The 26713-nt window shown below is 37.4% G+C and overlaps 2 protein-coding genes across 2 annotated transcripts in view; both read right to left on the reverse strand.

The window, feature by feature from the left end:
* Window positions 1-986: 986 nt before the first annotated feature.
* pttg1ipb (PTTG1 interacting protein b) lies at window positions 987-3693 on the reverse strand. Its single transcript, XM_079426578.1, has 7 exons — window positions 3558-3693; window positions 2893-2945; window positions 2654-2762; window positions 2269-2371; window positions 1561-1626; window positions 1410-1456; window positions 987-1323 (listed from the first exon to the last, which is right to left on the reverse strand). The coding sequence occupies exons 1-7, from the start codon at window positions 3649-3651 to the stop codon at window positions 1280-1282; spliced, it is 516 nt and encodes a 171-aa protein (XP_079282704.1). The 5' UTR covers window positions 3652-3693; the 3' UTR covers window positions 987-1279.
* A 443-nt stretch (window positions 3694-4136) lies between these two features.
* myo10l3 (myosin X, like 3) overlaps window positions 4137-26713 on the reverse strand; it is a 75080-nt gene continuing 52503 nt past the window's right edge. The window contains exons 21-40 of the mRNA XM_079427859.1: window positions 25316-25422; window positions 23731-24168; window positions 23583-23616; window positions 21273-22109; window positions 18681-18804; window positions 18300-18543; window positions 18060-18155; window positions 17822-17915; window positions 16923-16978; window positions 16610-16752; window positions 15479-15673; window positions 15247-15404; window positions 13442-13565; window positions 12044-12341; window positions 11074-11281; window positions 10636-10772; window positions 10339-10459; window positions 8963-9421; window positions 7974-8165; window positions 4137-6463 (exon numbers count right to left, since the gene is read on the reverse strand). Of these exons, the coding sequence (XP_079283985.1) occupies window positions 6359-6463; window positions 7974-8165; window positions 8963-9421; window positions 10339-10459; window positions 10636-10772; window positions 11074-11281; window positions 12044-12341; window positions 13442-13565; window positions 15247-15404; window positions 15479-15673; window positions 16610-16752; window positions 16923-16978; window positions 17822-17915; window positions 18060-18155; window positions 18300-18543; window positions 18681-18804; window positions 21273-22109; window positions 23583-23616; window positions 23731-24168; window positions 25316-25422 (4170 nt within the window). The 3' untranslated portion in view covers window positions 4137-6358. The remainder of the gene's footprint in view (window positions 6464-7973; window positions 8166-8962; window positions 9422-10338; window positions 10460-10635; window positions 10773-11073; window positions 11282-12043; window positions 12342-13441; window positions 13566-15246; window positions 15405-15478; window positions 15674-16609; window positions 16753-16922; window positions 16979-17821; window positions 17916-18059; window positions 18156-18299; window positions 18544-18680; window positions 18805-21272; window positions 22110-23582; window positions 23617-23730; window positions 24169-25315; window positions 25423-26713) is intronic.

A 26713-nucleotide genomic window follows, 5' to 3' on the forward strand; every position in this document is an offset into this window, starting at 1 on the left:
TGTATGTGAAAGGTATACCATAAAAACAACAAAGTATATCATTAAAACAAAAAATACAAGATGTGGTACAATTGAATTTTTCTACCAATTTATTTAATTTTTTTTGTGAAGGTCTGAGGTTACACTGTGAGCCAAAGTGAAGCAAAGTTGATTGAGGGGCCAGTGGAGAGAAAGCCTCTTGCTCTGGGGGTCAGCAAGCACTGGCTGTAGATGCATCCCCCCTTCATTCCTTGCAATGTTTTCCAAAGTCTTATAAACACACCACATGACAATAAATTACTAATTAGCTGTGCAAACAAAGTCACTTAACTTTAACTAGACTTGGTTATAATATTTAACTGAGGTTACCAGTTATGCCTTCTCATTTGTTAACATTTTGGTTCACAAAAACCTTATACACATCAGGTTGCTTCTCATTAATGAAATCATTATTTAAAAAAAAACAAGACTTACGGTGCACAGTTCACCTTTCTGTCGAGCTGCATCTCTGTCGGATCCGTGAGTATCATGTTTCCTGCCGGCGGGACCCGGCTGTGTGCACCGAAGGAACCGCGCCAGCTTGGAGTCTCACTCGCTTCTTGCTTCGGCATCCCATGCTGAACTGTATCATATCGCCGGGATGATAAGACTGGTTTTGTGCTCCAGGGTCACTAATAACTTGCTATGTGTATTGCATTAGGCTAACTGAGACTTATAGCACTTTTGTTGGTTTTGATTGCTTCTGTTGTCATCATTTATAAGTCGCTTTGGATAAAAGCATCTGCTAAATGACTAAATGTAATGTACTTCTTTGGGGTCTCATGTATAAAAAAACAAAAACTTGTAAATACCTTTATATAAAAATAATAAATTAACTTGCATCGCTACAAAAAAAAAAAGCATGAATGCTTTTGATGTTTAATATGCCATAAAATTACTAGCAATAGGATTTAGGTAAAATCTATTGAAACAATTTTACATTTTAATTAAGTACAGAAAACAAATGTACAATATTCACTTTTATTGATATCTTTCTCACAGTTTGTCAATTGCACTGATCAACCCTTTGGTAATTACAATAAGCTAGTGATCAAAACATTAAAAAAATGCAGCACATATTCAATGAAAATCCAGTTGTGAGTAAATTAAATTTCAAGCCAAAGGTAATCTGTGGTCAGCTGCTAACTGCTATATTCAGTATCTTTCAAACGCAAAGAAAAAGTGCTGGAAATGTGTTCATTTTTACAATAGGTGTGTGAGGTCAAAGAAAAGACAACAGTGGAGCATCATCACAAGTTTCTTAGCTGTTCTCAAATCTGGAGTACGGGTTATCCTTATTCAGACCTAAAACAGAGTTAGCAATAAACAGTGTAATTACTATTTATCAGGGAACTATAAAGATAATGCAATTTATATATAGGAAATCTTACCGTATTTCAATCGCATTTCTTCATGTCTCTGCCTCATCTCTGCTTTCCTGCATTCAAATAAGAACTTGTTTCTTACTGAGCACTATTTCATCAAGACATCTCCACAATTCTTAACAAAATAATCAAATGCATGAAATGAAACAAATCGTACCTCTCCTCTTGGCGGAACTGTCTCAGATGAGCTTGTCTCTCCATTCGCTCATCACTCCTTTTAGACCTTTCGGATTTTCAGGAGAAATTAAATGTAGTCCAATTTGTTATTATTAATTAGTAGCAGTAAATCAATATAGTATATATATCATTTTCACTGACAAGAAAACATTATGAAGATATATATTGATAAATAGTGAGCTGCAAGTGTTTAAAAGTCTAAAAGTCACATTTCACCCCAAAACTAATACAAAGAAGACATATATTGCATAATAATTCAATAATTTCAATAGTTCAATAATTAATAATTTCCCACTATTTTTATACAATTAAGCAATTTTCATTACTGTCTGATACTTCTAATATTTGTCTTATTATTATTATTTTTTGGTGTTATAATCATTGTTATACTTTTTGTTCTTTAATATTTTGAATTGTTTTTAGCTTCATTTTTTGTTAAGTTCTGAAATTTTGTTGCATGCATTTGTCTTTTTTTTTTAAAATGAGTATAGGTAGTATTTATAAAGTTTTAGCTTTTAGTTTTGGATCTGTTTGTTTTAATGCTGATTGCTTCTGTTGTCCTGTAAGTTGCTTTGGATAAAAGCGTCTGCTAAATGACTAAATAAATAAATAATAATAATAAATGTACAAATTAATGGCTGATCCTAATATCACAAACTTTAATTACAAGTGCTGGTTTTCATCTTACCCAATGTTTTCACATTTACAGCAGCGGAAGCAGCAGACAAATATGGCGATGATGATCACCCCCACGATCACAGAGATGGTAATGATGAGAGTCTGGAAATTCACTGAGATTAAACAACACAGAACGGATGTGATCATTCTTGTACAAAACTCACAGCTTGTTCTCAGACACAGGCAATACATGTAAAGGTTAAACTGGCCTGGACACATTTTACAAGCGTGTAAATGTAATAAAGTGACAATCTAGAATGTAATTAGGTTGTACTATGAACTATGATTGTGACATATAAAGCTCTTCTAGATTTTACAGTAACAAATGCATATGATTCATCCATTAAGAAGGTAAAGAGATGGCAAGATGTTTCTTGCTGTATTGTCAGTCTTACTCCAGCACACTCCCCATCGTGCTTCAGAGAGCGGACAAACACTGTGAGAGGGCAGGATGCTCTTCACTGGATAGTCCATGCATTTCTGGCTTGAGATGCACCACAAACACTGAAAAAGAGATAAATAACACACATTTTATAGTGTTTTACTAATTATTACTGACTGTGGAACAAACACGGGGTTCAGAAGTCTGATGAACACAATTGTTGACAGTGAATAACAAATTATAATATCTTACCGAAACAATCATCAGACATTCTTCACAAGTTGTGTTGGATTTTATAGTGCAGTCTGTGAAAAGAACAGTATCTGATATCAGTGACAACCATATCTCTATTATACATCTTCAGACAAGTATATTTCTAATTGAAATCTGAACCATATAAACTCAGAAATCAGCATTGATGAATATAAAACATCTTTTTATATAGCAGTTATGTTAAATATTATCCCTGACCTCTCTTATACTGAACACGAAATAAGTCTCTCTCTGCCTAATAAACTATATATAAAAAAGTGCATTCAAACAAGCGAATAAAATCTCAGTTTACCATGGTTACAGTTTACTAAAAACAAAACATTTTCAAACACAACTTTAATAAGTACTTCAACAGTGCTTGGGGTCCAGAGTCATATGATCAATGCTAGAAGAAGTCACCTCCAAGTTACAGTCTGGTTATACATGAATTATTATTAAAACATGACAAATTCCAAGAAAATAGACGATATGCTGTACGATTAATTCAATAAATGTCAAAACATTGGCTTAAGTTTACATCGTGTGCTACAAATGCTATCCAAGTAGATAGATAGTTCAATAAGTAAAGACACAGCCATTGTTTTACCATATCTACTGTTAAAAAGCTTATAAACACACAGCACAGCAGCACGGCTCAAACTTACTTGTTTCTGGACTTGTCGTCTCACCAAAACCTATAACAAAACAGAAGGCAAAGAAAACAAAAGTAAAAAGTAAAAAAGTCCGAGTTTGGATCATGATGGCAAACGCAGCGGATCTGTTGCTTTCAGGCCTGGCTGGTCATGTGTTTGCTGGAAGGACTGAACAGTGGTTTATGGTTAACTTAAGCAGGATTTAAGGCGCTGATTTAGTTGTTGTGTTCCTGCCAAACAATAATGTGGGTTTATTAAAACTAAATAGCAGGCAAAATAGGCTACATTCAAATAAAATGTATTTAGACATCATTTATTGCCTAAAACATCATTATATTAAAAGTAGTGCTGTCAAACGATTAATCGCATCCAAAATAAAGGTTTTTGTTTACATAATATATGTGTGTGTTCTGTGTATATATAAATACGCACACATGCATGTATACATTTCAGAAAATATGTTATTTTTACATATTAAATGTTTATTTATAATATAAATTGTATTATTATAAATATAGACATGTAAATACATGTAAAAAATATATATATTTATAATTTATATATACATAATAAATATACACACATATATATTATGCAAACAAAAACTTTTATTGTGGATGCAATTAATCGTTTGACTGCAAAAAGTAATAAAATTCGGAAAACATCGATCTGAGAGCATAGGCTATACAAGAAAGGCAGGATTTATATTTGAGTAAAACATGACTTCAGAGTTTACTGTCCACAGATATGAGTGCTGTTGCTCATAAAGCACACTATCAAACAAATCTCTGAACATGTGCAGCAATCATACTTGAAGGGAACATCTTTCCTTGTATTGCAGGCTCTTCAGGACCCCGAGTGACTCCTACTGTAAAAATATCTGATAGAAACATGCCTTTAATGAACCACTATGCCTTCATGGGGAACAAAACTAATATCCACACCAATGCACTTTGTTCATCTTTATATATTTTGTAACAAAGATGAACAGAAACAAACTCTTAACAGTTAATCTCCAAAGATATTCTTATTACAAGGGAACTTAGTAAAATTAATGCAGGATGTAATTTATTTTATATCATGTGTATGAGATTGTGGAAAAGCAAGGAACAAAGGAAAACATAGGTCATTTTATAACACTTTTAAATAACCAACCAACTGGAATTGAAATAATTTATTAAGCATTTTGTAAATCCAGTTACAAAAGAAAAACAAAAACAAACAATCTTTGATTTTCATCCTCTACACAAACTGGAATATTTTGACGCTAAACTAAAGATGATGAGATGCACTCTTGCAGTGAACTGACCAGCAGCGCACCAGATTTATTAATGGAGCAATAATGAACAGAACTTGAGGTTGTGGTACCACATAAACGAGTCTCTGATACCACAGTGACATCCTCCATTCATATTATCACTCTGTGTTACATCACTGATGTAGGGAGTCTAATCACGACATGCCATCATCATCAACAGCCATACAATGACACTAACACTGAATAAATACCCAGCCCACCCATAATTATTCACTCTCTTTTAGGCACACAAAATCATCCTTCAGTTACGAGCATGCAGGCTTCCCTAAAAAAAAAAAAAAAAAAAAAACATTCTTAAGAAAAAAAGACAAGCATATTCCAAACATCCGTCTGAAAAAGAAACTGAACTGGATTTATCTTGAAAGAAAGAATTTACAACTGACCTACTGTGTGAAAAAGCACAGTCATAGCTTTTCTGCAAAAATCAGTACAGCGGTATTCCACCAATTTCCTTTCAGTTTTCTATAGCAACCAAAACACTGCACTGAAATGTTGAGATATTGCTTACGTCTTTATACTGTACCTGAGCTTAACCCAGATGGGGCCGTTCACTTTTTTTTTTTAAGTAAACATGCACTAGACAGACATGTTTGACTCACGTCTTTTGAGGCATCTCGCACAATGCCTTGCATCTTATTTTTAAACACAAAAACTCAATCTATGTGAATGGCCCCCAAGGACCAAATCTAGCATGTTTACATATTGAGATACATCAATGGAAAAGCAGTGCAGTGGAATGCAAAAACGCTTTCTGTGTGAATAGCCCCTCATGCACAATACACAAGAGAATGCATGGATAAAAACGGCAAGACAGGTATAAAAAAAAAAAAAAAAAAGTTTCCTCATTCTCTCAACCCGAGAAACAGTAACAGACAAACAGTAACACAGAAAGCCATCTAAATGACATAAATCTGCACAGACCAGCCCTTGTGCGGAGTAAGGCAAGTTTTAACATGGCTGTTGAGGCCTTCAATGTGTGCAGTCACCTCAGGCTATTAGTCTTTGAAAGCTCTCAGCAAAACATTGTTATGTGTGTAACATTTAAAACCATGCTTTGATCTTTTCACTTCAAAGAGTGTTCGAAACTGAAATTGGCAAAAAGCAGAAAGGAGCGCGTTGAAGCATTCAGGACTTTGAGGTATTGGCGATGAACATTTGCTGGTCAATTAGCATTGCACCTCGTACTAACCAGACGTGATGGGATAAAGGAATAAGTGCTAAATTTAGCTCTGATGATTGACAGGACAGTCTGTTGGTAGCCCCGCCCACAGCGGAATCTCATTGGTCCAAAATGTATGCAAATGCATATTAAACATCAATTATGACACGTTGTTAGAGGGGTGGTTGTCTACACACATATAGATTAGTTAAAAAAAACAAAAACGTGTTTGTCCTATTACTAATTCCTGTATCATCATCTTATATTCATCAATCCACATCCCTGCTGTTGAATTCATTTTTCCATCAGTCTCTCGTCTTGATTGGTCAGCACTCATCACCTGATCCAGTTGCTCCCAAAGCTGGCCACTGATCTGACACTGCATCGCTTCTTAACTATCATGTTGATGTAGGCTTTCATTATTTTGGTGATCTCTCCAACCTGAAAAAAGCCACAGTTTATTCACAGTGAACAAAGCTGAAGAAAGCAAACACTTCTATTCAATTACATGTTGATTATGTATTCTTAAAGGGGTCATATGATGCGATTTCAAGTTTTTCTTTCTCTTTGGAGTGTTACAAGCTGTTCGTGCATAGATAAGATCCCTGAAGTTGCAAAGACTAAAGTCTCTAAACCAAAGAGATATTCTTTATAAGAGTTAAGACTCATCCACTCCTTCCTAAAATGCCTCATTCAAACACGCCCCCACATGTCTACGTGTCACGGTGTGGGAAGATTTGCATAACACCGCCCAAATGTTTACACAAAAAAAGAGGGCGTAATTTTTATTCTGGCTGTAGTATTGTTGCTGCCGCCAGCGCCATTTCCTGGAGACGCTGTGTATCGTTGTGAAAGCGAAACACTTTGTTTGGGCTTCCAAAAGAGGACACAACTAGAAATCAGTGGTTAAGTTATATTCACAACACTGTGTATTTTATGGAGGACTGTATCCTGATCCTGGGAGAGAGTAGCCTACAACACTATGAACAGCTGTGATGTGAACACTAAGTGGGGCAATTCCAACTTTGCAAGGACAGTCTGCTGCTTCTGACTCAGCCTGTAAGTACGTTTTCATATTAAAATAATTTGCCACTGACTATTCATAAGCGAACTTTGAGCAGTATAGAGTAACGCTTGTTTGTCATTTCTGCGATCACAAATGCAGACATGGTAATGTAAAAAGTCAGCATAAGTCATTATAATCAGTTATTATGTCCCCACTGGATGCAACAAATGCCTCGTTTATAGTGGGTTTTATTTTTTTTGTCTCGTCGAGCAGGAAGACGGCATCACAATACGGTAAGGGGCATAACATTTCCATCACACGCTTGAGATATTCGGCCAATCACAATGCACTGGATACCTGGCCAATCAGAGCACACTTCGCTTCTCAGAACGATGAGCTTTGTAAAAAATCAACGCATTTCAGAAAGGAAGAGCATAGAGGAGCAACATTAATATACAGTATGTGGTAAATAATGTTTTTAACCTTAAACCGCATAAACACATTGCATTACACCAAATACACAAAATAATGTATTTTTTAGCAACATCATATGACCCCTTTAAATGGATAGTTCACCCCAAAAATGAAAATTCTGTCATCATTTACTCGCCCTCATGTCATTTCAAAACTTATTCTTGAAAACAAAACTTTGAAGCGTCAACATTGTGAAATAGTTCTTATGAATCAAAGGCTTAAAGCAAATTAAATGTGGTAAATGGAAGCTCAACCGATGGATTAAACTGCTTGCTTCATACTGATTATGGTTTCAATGTCTTTATAAACTTTTTGAAAGGTCAAAGTTTTGGTGTCATGAGCTTTCAATGAGGGGACAGAAATTCTTCATTTGTTTAGAAGATGAATGGGTTTGGATCAACATCAGCTAAATGATGATGACAAAATATTATTTTTTGGGTGAACAATCCATTTAAAATGACATTTGATTACCTGAGGTGTCTCAAAGAACATGTCCCTCCCATCCACGGTGATCTTATATGTGCTGGAGTGAGGAGCTCCAAAGAAGACAATGTGTTCATAAGGGAAAGTCTCCAGAGGTTTGGCCTCTCCTCGCTTATACACAGACACGTTCTCGGCACTCACGCTCAGCCAGAGGTCATGAGGGAAACCACCTTCTTTACACTGCACACAGAATCACAGCAAGTGTCAGATTAGCCTATCGAAAAAGTATCCAGGTACTGGATTCAAAAAGCATGTTACAGTCAAGTGTAAAAGGGGGCCACAAAGAGCTTTTTTGACCATTTCAATTAAAGTGCCCCTATTATGGATTTTAGAAAAAGACATGCAGTGTGTAACACGGCTCTAAGTGACTGAAAACATCCTGCAAAGTTTTAAATCTGAAAGTGCACAGTGTATAAAGTTATTGTCTCTCAGAAGAAAGAGTCAACTCTGAATCATTGAAACGAGTCGTTTTTAAAACGAATCCCAAGCCGTTTCATACTGACGTCAACATGAAACATTAGCATATTGCCTGCACACTTGTTGGTCTTTCAGCGTTGGTCTGAACGAAAATGCAAATTCATTCTTTGCCACTAGGTGTCGCTTTTGGAGCAGTAAAAATAGCGGTTTCCCCAGTAATGCTGTACACAAAGCAGCACTGCTCACAAACACTGCTTTATCAGGCATTACAGGCGAGATGAAATGAAAATGAGACCAATCGACCAATCACCGCAGATTAGCGTCACGCAAAGGAGGGGTTTGGAAAAATTAAACGTTGAGCGAATTGTTTGGGAGTCGGTGAGCAAGTAAGATAAAAATAAATGCATATTATAAGACAATGAAAGTGTTTTTTGACCTTGCATGCATGTCAACCTGTTGTTGGGGACTCCCAAAACCAAAATATGAACCTTTCATTACCCATAATAGGGGCACTTTAATCTAATCCTCTCACATCCTCACGTTTCATCCTCGGCTCTTACCTCCACATCAAACAGTGTTGATCCATACCCAGGCCACTCTTTAATGATGTTCATGTATTTGAGCATGGCTTGGTGCTGATCCAGTCCATGCAGTCGACTCCATTTCTCCATAATATTGGCCCTGGTGGCTGAAGTCTCTTCCTTGATCCACATTTCCATCATTTGTTCCTCCTGCATGCTGCGCTGCTTCTTCATGGTGCCTGTCTTCAGCCCTCGCCTCAGCGTGCCGTCCAGGAAGCTCGTCCTCCTCCTTTCCAGGGTTTGTCCTGACCCGGCTGCGCCTCCTACTTTGGTGAACTGAAGTATGCGGTTGCGCAGACGGCCGGTGGGGTAGACGCTGTCCAAGCTCCAGTTCACCCGAGACACATCCCCACACAGGTACTGCAGACGTAAAGCAGCCAGGTGCTGGAGGGTGTCCTCATGGGCAGGAAAGTGACCGCTTATTAAGCTTTCATGAGCCTGGAGAGATGAATAAGATGCAGACTCACATCTGACTTCTTCTGAAGTCCAAAAATGACCTTTTTTGTGTTTTTCATGCTTGCATACACCGAATTTTGCTACATAGTCTAAAATCAAGTACAAATGCAATACATAGAACAGAACTGAATTACAGCCATTGTTGCTGGTATGCTGTAACCACACAATTCAAGTATCTTTCTCCAATGATAACCATTCAGAATATGATTTTTGAAAATGAAACACTAGATAATGAACTTGCCTATGAACGGAGAATCTCAATTTCTGTTCCATACCCTAAGATGTGATTTATAGCAGAAAATATCACCAAATTCAAAATATTCTATGCTCAGAATCAATATTGTTGATACTGAAACTAAAACTAATGAAAATGTTTCAATTCATAATTAAAAACAAATCTGAAATATAAAATATAATTATTAGTCTTATAATCTTAATCTCCCTCTGTGGGACGCCTAAGTTTACTTCACTATATTACAATTAAACACACTTTAGAAATCATCAGAAATTATATATCAACTCAAAATCTCAAAATTCATCCTTTGAAAGCCATTTTAAAATCAGACATGCCATTACCATGAGAATTGAACATCAAAATCATGTTACAAAATGTTTTTGTTCATGAATTATAAAAATTTAAGTTTGGATCGTTCACTTTCACGTCTATAATCAAAAATGTGAGTGACAGTTAAGGGGTTAAAATTAGAAATAAATTAATAAAACTTAAATACCATAAAAATAAAAACCAAATTAATATTTTAAACTAAAATGAAAAATATAAAACTCAACTGCCGTTGAGCTGAATGGGAAACGTTATGGATAGTTTCTCCAGGTATTACACACCTCCATGATTGAACTGATCAGAATAAAGCCAAGAAATGAAAGTATAAATGACTGACCTGCTCAAACATGAACACAAACTCCACTCCTTCCTTGGGCATGCTCTCCACATCCAAGAAACAATACAGTTTGAAGTACAGCTTCCATGGGCCGTCTTCCTCCACTTCACTTCCTGCCAACCTGAGAAACACCCACCACAACAAACAATCATTTTTGTGCATTTCAGATTGGTTTTAGAGGCTTTGGAGATTATATTAGAATATTACAGCTTTAATAACCAAGTGATGACACATGCATTTGGCAGCGTTTTGTAGGAACAGAGTTTAATTTCTGAGAGTGAATAGGTGTAATTTTACCTCTCGAACTTGGCCAGCACATCGGCCACAATCACCCTGCTCTCCACGGCCCGGTCGATCGAGCTGTTATGCTCAAACAAAGCAAACATGTTCCTGCTGTCCTCCATAGCCAAGCCTCGGATCAGTTTCTCTACCACCTACACAAAGAAAAGAAACAAAGCACTTCTCCATCAGCGTATTACACCATGCATTCCTGATTAAGAGGAACATGATCTATATCTAGGCAAGATTTGTTCATCTGCAGTTTTCTGTTCTCTGTAAAGCTCAGATAGACTTTTATCCCCTCAATGGCCAGAGCCAAAATCATTATTTTTTATATCATTGTTTGTCTTGCATGATTACATTCGTGGGTACAAGACTGAATATACCTGATTATTCTCTTAGAACACTGGGTTCTTGTATTATAATATGTGTTATGATATTTCTGCAGTCCCTCACCTCTCCTGCTGTAGTGTGAGAGTTGATTGAAATCTTGCAGGAGCCTCCACCATGGCAGTAAACAGTGGTCGTCATCTCACGTCTGAGCAAAAGAGCGATGATCTCCTCTTGCGAAGGCACAAACTCCCGCGCTTTTGTCTTCTTCAGCGACTCGCCAATGAACACAGCGAACATCTCTATTTCTGTCCCAGGAAACAGCTCCTTTATCCTAAAAGGACATTGATATGTATCAAAATATTAATGGCACCAAATGCTAAATCTTCTGTGCTTAGAATCAGTGTTGTTATTGTTAACTAAAACTAATAAAAAAATTCAGTAATTGAAATAAAGCAGAGATCAAATATAAATATTAGACTTTTAAACTTTATTAATATTTTAAAGATTTAAATAAAAATTTTAGATGTAAAATTAGACATGTTTCCTTGGAAACTAATCAAAATAAATAAATTATTAACCTTAAATTTATATAAAATTAAACTACAGTTAATAGAAATATAAAAATGGCAAATAAAACAAAACTGAACTGAAAAAAATAAACATAAAAGCGCATTTGAAATATGAATAAATACCATTATATTATATTAATAATATAACACTAAAATAAAAAGGTCAAGTCTTTAGGTAAAATATCCCACAATTTTGAAGTAAACTGACTGCCCTATACATTTTTTTGTCCAAAACATGTCATTAACATAATTAATGCAGATCAAATGAGTTTAAATTGTTACAAATTGTTGTGTTACCTACAAACACAAAGGCAGGATGGGCTATGCCATTGTTATACTTTTCAAAGGATGCAATGAATTTGATTATTTTGGCGGACGTGCAAGGGCTTGGGCCCGGATGTTTTTCCTGTATTTTCTTCTGAATGTGCACCACAATCCTTCATTTACAGTATATGTTAAAAACTACAAAAATCTATGATTTAACAGTGAAAGTAAATGTCATATTAAAAGAGTAGCTACGACACCTTTTCAGGTGGAACCGGAGGTATCTGAGGATGCCGCGGCTGGGCAAGAAGGTGCAGCTCATGCAGGTGAGCAGATGCCAGTGTGCACGGTTGGCAGGGCTGTTGGGCTGAGGCACGTGATTGGTTTGTTTGATCAGCTGACAGTACACTTCATCTCTGAGCGGCCGCAGATCTTGACATGTCTGTAAGATGCCCTGAACGATGGGCATTGGGTCTGACACAGCTTCCATCTCCTGTAATGAGTTGAAGATTTTGACTGCCTCATCTTGCAGGCTGGTGTAGCCTTTCTCCTTTTGCACTGCGAGAAGTAGGACAGGAAGAGGAGACAGATGGAGAAAGGGACAGAGACACAAAGGATTAAATCCATCATCCTACCAATGCAAATCCAGAGTTCAAAAGATAAAACTCTGCATCACTGAGTAAATAAATCATCAGTGAACAATCCAACAATGGGGCCAAAATATGTGAACTGTGTGAGCGCGTGTGATCGATTAATAAAGGAACGTCCAGAGTTAAATAAACAGTAAGCTCTATTAATGGCATAAGTGGCCTGCTGTCAATTACAACAGAAAATACTTTTGTCTTTTAGTTTGTAAAAGGGTAGTTGACATGCAATGACATACATTTTTAAACCGTTTGAGAAAAAATTATAAATTATATGCAGATTTTATGACCTCCAATTAAGTACTGAGTATGGAATATGTGCAATTTTATTAAATATAACAATCAATAACAGTTATTTTAATTAAAACTGTCATTTTTATTTGTAATTTTAATATTTTAAAATGCATTGGTCACACTGGTAGGCCTGTTTAATTGTATTTATTAATACTAGTGCTTTAAATACAGGCTGCACAATTATGCATGAAATCCAAACTGAGATACTAGTCCAAATTATTTTCTGTTGTAATTAGCAGCATATCACAACTTTCATTAAAACCATAACATGAATGTTACAACAAAACCAAAAGTATTGTCTACAGTATTATTTATTACTTAAATTATTACTAATTTATTTATTTATTATTAATATATTATGTATTTAGTACTTATATGGCATTATAGTATTTATTAACATTTTGAATTAGCTTTTATTTTTACATTTTCATATTTTTAGTCGTTTTATTATCTGCTTTTGTCATTATTATTATTTTATTTTTCTGTATTGCTTTAATCAATTTTTTCATTTTAGCACTTCAACTTATTTAAAAATGATTTTTAATTTTACATTCATTTACATTTATGCATTTAGAAGATGCTTTTATCCAAAGTGACTTAGACTGCATTCAGGGTATACATTTTGTTAATTCATTACATTCTCTGGGAATCAAACCCATGGCTGTGCTATCACTATGCTCCGCTGAAACACAGAGTAGATCAGTGTAATGAGAGACTCACAGCTGGCATTGACCTCTCCGTACGGTAGAGGCAGCAGGGGCGAGTGCAGCGGGTGCTGCGTGTATCTCAGGATGGGGTTCCTCCAGTACATCTGCTCCACAGCCTCCACATTAAGACTGCTCTCCTGCACAACCGTGAAAAGAATGATGGCATTAGGGTTTTTTATTCATATAACACAATGTGCATCCACTGATCACTGGAGATGGAAACACAGCACACAAAGGAATTTAGTTTTTGCCCTGCTTGAAAAACTAAGTCATACCAGTCAAAGGTGCTCAATTAGTTTAGGTTTTAGAGCATAAATTACCACCTCAACTTAATTAACCGCCTCAGCTCTACTAGCTCAACAGGTGGCCCTCAACTATCAAGTAGTCCAGTTAACCAGATGACAAGTAAAACTAATATGTGACTCTAGAGCACAAAACCAGTCTGAAGTCGCTGGGGTATATTTGTAGCAATAGCCAAACTGTATGGGTCAAAATTATCCATTTTTCTCTTATGCCAAAAATCATTATGACATTAAGTCAAGATCATCTTCCATGAAGATATTTTGTAAATTTCCTACTGTGTGTGACTTTATATGCAGACCTTGAGCCAAAAACTCATCACCAAACACCAATGACTTGTATAGACACTATATGGGCAAAAGTGTTGTGACACCCCCTTCTTTAGAACAGAAGAAGGCACTAACAAAACTGATGCAACAAAGATGGAAACATAATTCATGCATTTAAAAATTGTATTTCCATCTCTGTTGCAACAGTTTTGAAAGTGTCTAAAATGACAGCACCCTTATGTACAAGTCATTGGTGTTTGGTGATGAGTTTTTGGCTCAAGGTCTGCATTTAAAGTCACACCAGAGGAGTTCAGCTGGGATCAGGACTTATCTTTCTGCAGACCAGTCAAGTTCTTCCACACTGACTCAATCAATCATGTCTTTTTGAACCGTGTCTTATACACAGAGGCACTGTCATGTTAGAATATACATTTTTGATTAGTAATATGCATTGCTAAGAACTTCATTTGGACAACTTTAAAGGCGATTTGCTCAATATTTAGATTTTTTGGACCCTCAGATTCCAGATTTTCAAATAGTTGTATCCTAACAAACCATACATCGATAGAAAGCTTATTTATTCAGCGTTCAGATGATGTATAAATCTCAGTTTCATAAAATTGACTGGTATGACTGGTTTTGTGATCCAGGGTCACAAATCAGAATATGGTTTTATATGGATTTCTTTAGCAGGGTAAAGGTGCAGCCAATGCTTATTATCACTCATTAAATTATGTGTTGACCACTAGGTTTAAAAAATAGGTTTACATTCATATAACAAAATAAAGCCATTTTTCTTTACATGGATGTTGAGATCACAAGATCAAGTCAATACTACTGGCTTTATATAGAGCCACCTGTGTGAATCATGTTGAATAACACAGGCTACTGTCACAATGGCACAGGTAACTGAAAATTTATTTTAAGCATCCACGCCACTAGATGTGTCCAGCAGAACACAAACTAACACAACTGAGTGCATCTTTGCCATTCAAAATGACTCAGATCTGTTGCATAAATGTAGAACAGAAGCACACAGAAATAATCAAATAAATATAGAAATTAGAAAAAACAGCACACAGTGCACTCATTCGTGTACCTCACTAAACACTACAGATTTTGACCCTGAGGGACTGTCGGGGTTCGAGAGGTATCGGCTTCCCCAACTGAAACATGATTGTTATTGAGATGAAAAAACTCACTCCACATGAAATGGCAAATTCAATGAGATATTTTAGGGTGAATGTACCTTGATATCTCGGATGAGTTGCTGGGTAGGTGTTTCAATGGGAACCTTGCTGTCAATGGCCACCTGAATGGCTGAAGCCCATCTCATGGCTTCGTTCAGTAGCTTGCTGTAGAGACGGTAAGAGTGCTTTCTCCCATGGACTATTATGTTCCAGTAACCTGGTGAACGGAGGAATTAGAAAAGGTCCAAAGAACATTTGAAGAAATCTAACAAGTTCTCAACTTGAACTCACCTGTCTCCTTGTAAACTTTCTCATCGGGCTGAACAACCGAGCAAAGGCTGTTGAGCACCACTGTTCCCAGTTTAGAGGCGCTGCGCTCTGATGATTTATAATAATCCAGTGAGTTATTGGTCAGAACAAACCAGCGTTTCTTTAGCTTGAGAGATGTGCTTTTCCCACTGGACTTCATCTCTTTATGCAGCCAACCTGACAGAAACATTGAAAGAGGAAAGAATTACAATCAAGGGAGTATGAGAAGACTTTGCCTAATATTGTGAAAAATTTGATTATTTAAAATAACTGCTTTTTATTTGAATACACACTGCCCTCCAAAAGTTTGGAAACACCCCTGGCAAAGTGTGGGTTTGGACTATATCAGCATAAATCCTTATCGTTTGTTGGTGCAAATACATTAAAGTAACTTGACATTATCATTGAAGACCAGCAATAAAACATAATAATGGCAACATATATACATGTCAAAGTCAGACATGCCCCTTTGCCAGCTGTGATGCCTGGTTACTGGTTTAAACTTGGCCCAGGTTTTTAAAAGATTTTTGGGTCAGCAAACCTTAATACTGTAGCTTCAACAATTGATTGCCAATTCAAAGTGAATGTTTGATTAAACTGACAGCTCGGATGCCCAGATTATGCAGAGCTGTAATAGCTGCTAATGGTGGATATTTTGATGAATCAAAAATGTCAGTTTTTTCTATGTATAAACTGTTTATGTAATAAAATATGTTTTCGGAGTTTGTGTTGTCCCTTATCAGTGCAAAATTATCACAAATTAAAAAGGATTCATGCCAATATTGTCCAAAACCTCACTTTTCTAGGGCGTTTCCAAACTTTTTCTAAAATGTAATTTATTCTGTAATGGCAAATCTGAATGGCAGAAAGAACAGCATTTATTTGCATAAGAAACCTTTTGTAAAATATAAATGATTTACTGTCACCTTTGATCAATTTAATGCATCCTTTCTGAATAAAAATATTTCTTTAAAGAAAACAGTGATAGTGTTTGAAGGACATGAATGGCACCCTTTTTTTTTTACTATGATTCATCATGACCTCAGTGATGTAGTACAGTGTAAGTACAGTGCTGGTAAATCTCTGTATCCTGTACAGACCAGCTTGACTCACCTCTCACTATGAACTCCTGGCCGTCTATTCTCGAGTCTCCTTTAGGCTTCTGCAGAAGGCCGATCCAGTGGTGCATTTCCTCAGGTGTGTCAGTGTTGCAATGAATCACACGATTAGCAGTGATAATAACAAATGAGTTTGGCCTGAGGAAAATAAATTACAGCACAGACCAGTATAACATGAATACTATTTTAAAAGAAAATTATAACTTAAATATAAGTTGATCAGTTAAATATAAACAGAACGGATGATACAGAAAATATTATGTTTCTGGAATAATGTTAAGCTGAATGCTCTTGATAACATGCATTACCTGTCTGGGTTGTCAGAGGCACATACAGAGTCGATGAGCCCAACATCCAGTGTTCCCTGAGGATGAAACATCAAATAAAAATAAAATGGATATCTCACTTTTACAACATTTAAAGGGTTAGTTCACCAAAAAATGAAAATTAGCCTATGTTTTATTCACCCTCGAGGCATCCTAGGTGTAATTTGACTTTCTTCTTTCAGACGAATCCAATCGGAGTTATATTAAAAATTGTCCTGGCCCCTCCAAGCTTTATAATAGGGGTAAGCGGGTGCTTTTTGTCAACAGTCCAGAAGATGTGAAATAAAGTGCGCGCATCCATAATAAAAGGTGACTCACACGGCTCCGGGGGGGGGGGGGGGGGGGTGTAAAGGCCTCCTGTGTCGAATCCATGCATTTTTGTAAGATAAATATCCATATTTCAAACGTAATAAACACTTTTTTTTCTCACTTCCGCTGACTGTCGTACGCAGAAGGCGTTCCTGCGGATGACGTAGGACGTATGCAAGTCAGCGGAAGTGAGAAAAAAAGTGTTTATTACGTTTCAAATATGGATATTTATCTTACAAAAACGCATGGATTCGCTACAGGAGGCCTTTATTCACCCCCCGGAGCCGTGTGAATCACGTTTTATTACAGATGCATGCGCTTTATTTCACATCTTCTGGACTGTTGACAAAAAGCACCCGCTTACCCCCATTATAAAGCTTGGAGGGGCCAGGACAATTTTTAATATAAATCAGAATGGATTGGTCTAAAAGAAGAAAGTCATATACACCTAGGATGCTTTGAGGGCGAGTAAAACACAGGCTAATTTTCATTTTTGGGTGAACTAACCCTTTAAAGGTGCTGGAAGTGATTCCAGACATTTGTTAATGAGTTAGCTTAGTGTGAACACTCACAACTGCATTCTTGGGGTTGGCCTGTTCATGCTGCATCTGCAGAAGCTGTTCTGGAGTGGCACTGTGCACACGGCTCAACACATTGAACCAGCCACTGCAACACAAGCATGACAGGTATAATAAGTCAACGATATGAAATAAGTTATAATACACCACAAGGGGGCGCAACAGATGAATATGAAAGTTAAACAGTGAATAAGGCACATTGGAATAAAATAAATATACATTTTAAATGTACCTTGCATCCTCAGGAGATTCTGCATAGATCTGGTAAGTCCTGTCCTCGGTCACAATATTCAGTGCATTCTCCTTCTCATGGTTGTCCACAATCTCCCTATGGAAAACACCAGTCGATGAATATTAAAACAGTAAGCCTGGACTCCATCAGTTGGTCTTTTGCTTGTAAACACGAGTCAGACAGCCAGTTGCAGCCGCTATGCATTGACATTTACAGTGAACCAAACATCTGGGGGCTTACTTGGCAACTCGGATGTCAATGGTTCCCTTCAGTTTCTCCTCACTGTCATTCTCGAAATACATGAGTTTAGAGTCTCGAAGGACGAACCAGCGCATCTTCCAGTTCCTTCGGGACAGAGTGGACATCCCTCCACCTTTCTTGTACAGCCAGCCTGACTTGACAGAGTCCTGCTTTGCCCTGAACCACATGAAGGTCTCGTCTTTCAAAACACACCAGCGCCTGCGCCACGGGATCATCAGCCCACCTTAAAGAAGAAAAATAAGAAACAATACAATAAAACATTCATCTATCCAACCATTGATACGTTCAGTTTGAGCAATATCATCCAGTGATATAGCCATAAGCTAAACAATACGGAAGTAAATGGTAGTAAACACTTACTTTTCATGTACAGGTAGCTGTGGAAATAAGGAGGTCCACTTCCGTTCAGCAGATGCACTCTACCATTGGACACCTCCTCGTCTGTGTCCACATATCCATCATTCTCATCATTGCTGTCAATGAACTGTGGGGAAAAAAGGAGTGTGAATGTCAAGAAAAGGCTTTTAAATGTACTATACTGCTGCTCTTTAGAACGTTCTATTCATTAAAGAAGCCGAAAAATGTATCGTGGTTTCTACAAAATATTAAGCAATAAACCTGTTTTTAGCATTAGTAATAATAAGACATGTTTATTGAGCAGCAAATCTGCATATTAGAATGATTTCAGAAAGGATGCTGGAAATTCAGCTTTGCATCACAGGAATAAATTACATTTAAAAATATATTAAAATAGTTATTTCACAATACTACTGTTTTTACTGTTTTGCTCAAATATATGCAGCCTTGGTGAGCATAAGAGACTTCTTTCAAAAAACATAAAAAAAAAAAATTACAGACCCCAAAATCTTGTATCCCCGTGTGTGTTTTGGCTAAAAATGGCTCTTTAGACTGTAACCGTACACCCTGGAGCACTTTGTGTTTGCTGTGGTACGGTAGGACAAATACATTTCACTGTCTAATCCTACTAGTTAATGCAAACAAAAGACCATGACACCAGTAAATCTCCTCCCATTGTTAACTTTCATGTCAAGTTTCACATTACACCCAAACATAACCCGAATCAGGTTTCTGAGTTCAAATATTCTCCAAGAGTCAACAATCAAGCTGTTGCAGGACTGTGTTTGGAGCAGGTGTGACAAGCGTTGGCTAATCGCTGCTCATTCTGGGAATACCCCGGAGGACAAAGACTCAACATATATCAAATCATATTCATCTGATCCGCTCATGCTGCTTTAGCAAATAAAACATGAGTAGCTACAAGAAATCCAAAGCAATAAGGCATTTGAAGATGCATTCATTATGGTATTATGCCAAGTTTAGAGGTCTTAAAAGAATTAGGACAAAGTGCCGAGTGTTTTTGTTTTGCTTCAGGCAATACCGGATCTCACTACCCTGACACTGAACTGTATAAATGTGATGAAATGCATATTCCTTTCATGCCAAATGCCTTACGAGGCGTTCACACTTTGCAGTGACAAAGCAGCTGGAAGTCACTCATTTTATGTGAGTGACAGTGACCGTTGGAGATGCCACAAAGATTAGCAGATCTCAACTTCATGCAAATCTTTAGTGACTACTAATGGACGTACAGACTCATATGATCCATACAACAATTGTGTAGAAACACTACAAGCAACAACAGACAGGTTTGTAGGTCAACTAGTTGCCCATACTGGTGAAGGTCAATATTCAAAAGCAGCAGTGCTGTAAAGGAGATGAATTTATAAATGCAACTTATCCACGAGGGTTGTAATGTGCTGACCGTCAACTGTTAACATGCTGAGTTGGCGCCAATAGCCTTGTGGGCAGCACGCTGACATATCGAGGACCTTTCCCTATCCCGCCCCCCTATCTCTCTCTCTCTTCCCCAATTCGCTTCCTGCCTCCTCTACACTGTCCTAATAAAGTAAAAAATGGCAAAAGCATGCCCTTTAAAGCACTGCTGCTATGGCAATCCAGGCAGTGGTTTTGCAACAAAGTGGACAGACTCGACATCAAATTTCAAGAAATTTCCCCTGCTGTGAGCAATGATTCAGTTGTTAAATACATACACTGAAAAATAAATGTCTAACTATAAGTTACCTTGCCATACATGGGGAAAACCGTAAATGGTTTAACATGTAATTTTACTGTGAATTTTCCCCAAGTAAAAACTATAAATACCATATAATTTCTGGTGAGAAACAGTAAAAGAAGTCCCTGTGTGAACTCACTTAGGATTGTATTTTATATTTATATTTTTTGTTTCTTTATTTGCTATTGGTAATGTACATGTTGTCACATTTTCTGTTGTTTAGTTAATGTTTGTTGCATTACTTTAGTTTTGTGAGTTACCCTGATGGTGTTTTGTCTTTGTGTGTGTGACCCTGTGCACTCTCTATATATAATTATTGGTCATGTTTTATAGACAGGCCACTTACTTTGAACTCTGATTCATCGTGTGGTTATTTCCACTTGCAATACTATGGCGGTTATTGGTACAAGGTATAAAGCAGATTTGGTAGTCCAATTAGAATCACTTCAGGAAATATTAAATTATCAGATATGTACATTATGATGTTTTGTTACAATTCTTGTTGTATATACAGTATATGTACAGTAAGTGTGTTTTGGCTATTGTATATAAAATATACAATGCCATCCCATAATACCCGAAACACTGCCAACATATTACACTTCTGCCACTTTTTTCACCATAAATATAGACATATTGTCTTACACTATAGGTTTCCATTTGATGGAGGGGGGAAAAAAAAATTCAATGCAACCTTTGCATCCTCAAAAAATTGCAAAACTATTGCATTTACCTGAAAATTTGCATTTGTTCACAAAAGCTCTGAAATGTAGTTCTGAAATATACTGATATATATAGTGAAATATAGTCGCTCTCAGTGCGAACGCGCTGTCAAAGTGTGAAAAGAGTGAACTCACTGAGTCTGAACTTCCTCTAAAGGAGTCTGTGCTGTTGTAGGTACAGGAAGATCGATGTAGCACTTCCTCGTCAGTGAGGTGTCCGTCATTAGTACTTCCTGCGTCCCCACAACTCCCCAGCGCCTCCTCAAACTCCTCTTGGTCATAGTCTGACTCTGTGTCGGGCAGAATACTGAAGCTGGTTTCCTCCACTGGCAGTACAATCTCTGTTATCGTCTTCCTGGCGTTTTTATAAACCACTCCATAACCTCCCGTGGTTGACGGCAGTGCAGCTGGAGGAGGGGGTGGAGCTGTAGTTGGAGGAGGGGGAATGTCTGAGAGTCTGTTTTGTTTGATGGAGGAATTGGATTTCGGTCGCTCCATCCGTGCAGGTGAGGACATGGCCACCAGACCTTCAGTAAAGGCAGGCGGTGGAGGCAGAAGACTGGAGAGAATCTCTTTGTCCATGGGCATGGCAGCCGGGAGAGGGAAGTCGCGGAGTGGGATACACTCATCGTCTGCGTGGAAGCCTTCATCCACCTCTTCCTCAGCCAGAGGAGCGGTGGTCTCTGATGGGTCGTGAAGGTTCTCCTCGCTGGAGAGCGACTGCTCCAAACCTCCGAAGTCCAGCATCTCCAGGAACTCAGTGGCCACACGTGAAGCCTCTTTCTCCAGCCGGAAGATCTCGTCGTCCCTCTTCTGCCGCAGCTCGTCTCTGGAGTTGTCGTTCAGCAAGGACACCCCTTCGTCTCTCTGTCTCTGCAGCCGTTCAATCTCTCGCTCCAGCCGCAGGATCTCCTCCATCTGACGACTCTCCTCTTCAGACGAGTACTGGCACAGGCTGTGGGACTCGTCCTTCTAGAATATAGGGAAGGGATAGTGAGGACACGCCAAATAAATACAGTTCATCCTGTCAATCCAAAAAAAATGTCAAGGTCTAATCAAAAGGCACAATGCTTTAACATGCACTATGGTTATTCCATGCTATTCTGTTTAGTTTTGGTTTTATGCAAACACCATGCTACATGAATACAGTAATCATTTACGTATATGAGTTAATGATAATAATAATAGAAACTTTATTTATATAGCACCTTTCAAGCACAAAATGCCACAAAGTAATTTACATAATCAAGAATACACAGTTAAATAGGCAACAACATTACAATGATATATTGTGTGCTCATTATAAACTAAAGAAACTTTTTAAAAATCAAGTTTACAAAATATATATCATGTATACCATTTCAAGAAAAGTTTACAGACTCTAAAAATGTCATGCTGTGTGACTATCATGTAAAACGAGATAAAATATTCTCCTTGCATTTTGAATACGTGAATGTAGACATCTTTATTATTTCCAAAATGTTTTTAAAACATATTTTTTTTAATGAATTATTAATTTAATTAATTAAGGTTAAGGTTTTGGGGAGTTGCACCACATGACGTTTTTCAACCTGAACTAACCCGTATCCTAAAAAGGTCACTTTATGTGATTTTTTGAGAGGCTTACTGACACTGATATTTCTGTGATGTCAGAATTTACTTTTTTTCATGACGGTCACACCATATAATTTGATTTAGTGGAAATATTTTTTTAAATATTTAATGAATACAATATAATATAATAATTATAAATGGTTTTAATCATCTAAATATTAATAAGCAATGAAGCAGTTTTGTTAAACTACTCTGACAAACTATTTAAAGGGATACAAAAAATAAGGACTTTATTCATCCTTTATGCATCCCTATGTCGCGGCTGACACAGAAGAGCGTACGCATTTTGCGTGCAGCGATATTCTCCAAAATGGCACTACAGTGACGTTACGGTGCCGAATTGTTGATTAAAGTCATTATTTTTGTTTTATTTCCATACAAAAAGTATTCTCGTTGCTTCATAACGTTACGGTTGAACCACTGATGGCAGATGGAGGATTCTGACGATGTGTTTAATACTTTTCTGGACCTTGACAGTGTTATTTACTTGGCAGTCAATGGGACAGTCACAAGCCTCCCGGTTTTCATCTAAAATATCTTAATTTGTGTTCCGACAACGAACAAAGCTTTTACGGGTTTGGAACGACATGGAGGTAAGTGATTAATGACAAAATTTTCATTTTGGGGTGGAGTATCCCTTTAAGCTTCTCAAGAGGCTCTTTTTGACCCATATAGCTCACTGGCATTACCTTTGGACTTACCATTGTACTATGATTTTACTACAGATTTTTTGAAAGAGAAGACAGAGAATTAAGACAATACAAGGATATATCCTTTCCAGATTGTAAATCTATCTCATAGGAATATAAAATCAAATACATAAAATAATACCTTGTGGTTGTGATGATTTTTCTCCACTAGACTCCTAATATGAGGCAAAAGAGGAGAGAATCCTTTTAGACAGGGATTAAGCACAGTCCAGCAGCCAACACAGATGACCTAAATTAAAACTCAAACATTTGCCCGGATTGCGTTTTACCTGCTGTGCCCTGCCTCTATGTCCTCTAGTATCTGTTTGCTCTTCAGCTCTTCCTGCCTCCTGTTCGACTCTTCCTCTTCCTGCTGTATCCGTAAAGCCTCCTGTTCCTCCTCTTTCCTTCTCTGTTCCTCTTCTTGAAGCCTCCGTCTCTCCTCCCTCTTTCTTTCTTCCTCTTGTCTTAGTCTCTCTTCCTCAAGTCTCCTCAGCTCCTCTTGTCGTCTGCTCTCTTCTTCCTCTCTTCTGATTCTCTCCTCCTCTTCTCTCCTCCGTTTGTCCTCTAAGAGTTGCTGGTAGAGTTGTCGAGCGATCTGTCCGCGGATGTGTTTCTGGAGGACCACGGCAGCGGAGCGGAAACGCAGGAAAGCTTGTCTCCAGAAGTGAGCGCGGTAGTTCTTTTGGATAGTGATGGTGCTGGTCCGGACTTTTTTATAGTTTTTTCTGTGAAAAAGAGAGTTACAACATTAGAGGGCAAGCCCTCGAGGCTACATTAATGATTAGTTGACAGGGATATTACAGCAATTATGAGTATATTACAGCTTTTACTCAACATAATAAACAACTCTGTCATTAACACATCAGTAACTCATTTAAAAATCAATCAGCATGACAAATATGAAATAGGGTCATTAATATAAAACACTCTGGCTAGTTGGTGTCTGTGATAATAAAATACATATGATCTGTGTGAGCAGCCGTGCCACAGTTCTCCTACATTTAGACCAGGCCACCTAACTCAGAAACTCTCACATCTGACCTGTAACGCTGGACTGAGAGTCTCTATGTATGTGAATGTGTGGATGTTGACTTTTATACTAAATAAAGGCAAAACAGGCACTTCATCAATCCCATAAACGACAAGGTGCAAATGAATGCTAAACACCCAGGAACCAAAATAGTGTCTCAGCAGACCCTTCTCACAAAACAAATGCTGATATTTTTGACATTTGTCATTTTTGATTTACCATGGCATCAAAGCAACCTGTTGAATACATCTTAAACTGGTTTGCTGGTCTTTGCTAGTTTAAACAGGTCTCCAAGCCTTTCCCAAATGGTCTTTAGTTGGTCACCCAGATGTTTTCACAGCCTGGCAAGTTCCCAAAATCCCGTCAAAAAAGCAGCAAAACTAAAACTAAACCAGCAAGGTTTAAGCAATTTTCTTCTATCAGGTTTGCTATAGCTAAAAAATTATTACTTCTGAAACACAACGTTGCATGTTAAGCAACATAAAACCCCTGATTATGCCAAGATCCCTCAAAACTGGAAAAAAAACACATATATATAAAAAGCAGCATGTGAATAAATTCAGCCAGTATTTGCAGTGAAAAGACTCTTGATGACTTTTCATGGTCTCTCCCTCATTTGTTTCCCTGCACTTTCATAATGAATCTAATCCACTTTGCATTGCTCTCAATTCACTGCTTCACGCAGCCCTGGTAAATCATTCTGCTATGCAAACTTCAGTCTCATTCACATATTCAATTGTAGCAATCAAGTAACTCAAGTCACAATGACAGTCTTTGGTAACTCACCCGACCCCATTCAACAGAGCGTGTTTATACACAAACACACACAAAGCTGCACTAACCTTGCCACATAACTTAGTATGTGGGCCCGGATCACCATACCAGCCGCTGTGCGCACCTCCTCTCTTTCCTTCTCTAGCCTCTGCTCCAAAGCTTCCTTCAGGAACACCTGCAAGGCACCAAAGAAGAAAGACAAGGAGAGGGAAGAGGGCAGGTTTAGGTAAACTGATGGGTAACTCTCTCCAGGCGGTGTGAAGAGCACGTCTCCAGTTTGCTCAGCAGGCTACAGGCTACAGGGAGCTGAGCTGTGGAGCTCTGCCATTGTGCTCAAACCACAGTGCTCTGATTTCCTGTTACTGCTGCTGCTTGGGCTATTCCAGACAGACTGACGTGCACGGACAGAGAGAAAGAGAGAGAGAGAGAGAGAGAGAGAGGAGGGGGAAAGAATAGGCTCTTAGCCAAAGAGCAGGCCACACCCTCACTCTCTCTGTCTGTCTCAGAGACAGGAGACATGGAGGTTTAACCCTTTACTCACAGCCGCTGGCTTACAGAAGAGAAACCTCTGAAACACTGGTGAATTAAAGAGATGATCTTCATAATGAACTCTAAACGTAAAATAGCATTTATACTAAACCGCACTGGATCTTGAGTAGTTTGACACTTATTTAAAAAGTTGGTAACACTTTACAATACGGGTGCACAAATGTGACCCTGGACCACAAAACTAGTCATAAGGGTCAATTTTTAAATAAATAAGATATCCATTGATGTATGGTTTGTTAGGATAGATGCAACTATTTGAAAATCTGGAATCTGAGGGTGCAAAAAAAAATCCAAATATTGAGAAAATCTCCTTTAAAGTTGTCCAAATGAAGTTCTTAGCAATGCATATTACTAATCAAAAATTAAGCTTTTATGTATTTACTGTTGGAAATTTACAAAATATCTTCATGGAACATGATCTTTACTTAATATCCTAATGATTTTTGGCATAAAAGAAAAATTTATAATTTTGACCCATGCAATGTATTTTTGGCTATTGCTACAAATATACCCCAGCGACTTAAGACTGGTTTTGTCCTCCAGGGTCACACATATGCATTAATTCATGCTTAACTAATGCACAGATAATAAAAAGTTCATGTATTACTCAAGAAGAACTAAACCATTTATTAATAATTACTGCATCAGCAACTAATGAACATTCTATATGATTCATAGATTAAGTAATAAATACATTGCTATTAATTAAATGTGTCATAAATTATTAGTTCCCTAATAACATTATATTAACTAATGATGTAAATTCATGTGTTAATTACCACAATGGGTCGCAGCCATGCATTTCAACTTCCAGTTGTCTGCTTTAATTAATCATTAGCTAATGATTTGTAAAAGATCTCATTATGTTATGACTTTACTTGTTGAGTTTCTTTCTTCCGCTTTCCTCTCACTCATTG

Source organism: Barbus barbus (assembly GCF_936440315.1).
Source record: "Barbus barbus genome assembly, chromosome: 10".
Lineage (NCBI taxonomy): Eukaryota > Metazoa > Chordata > Actinopteri > Cypriniformes > Cyprinidae > Barbus > Barbus barbus.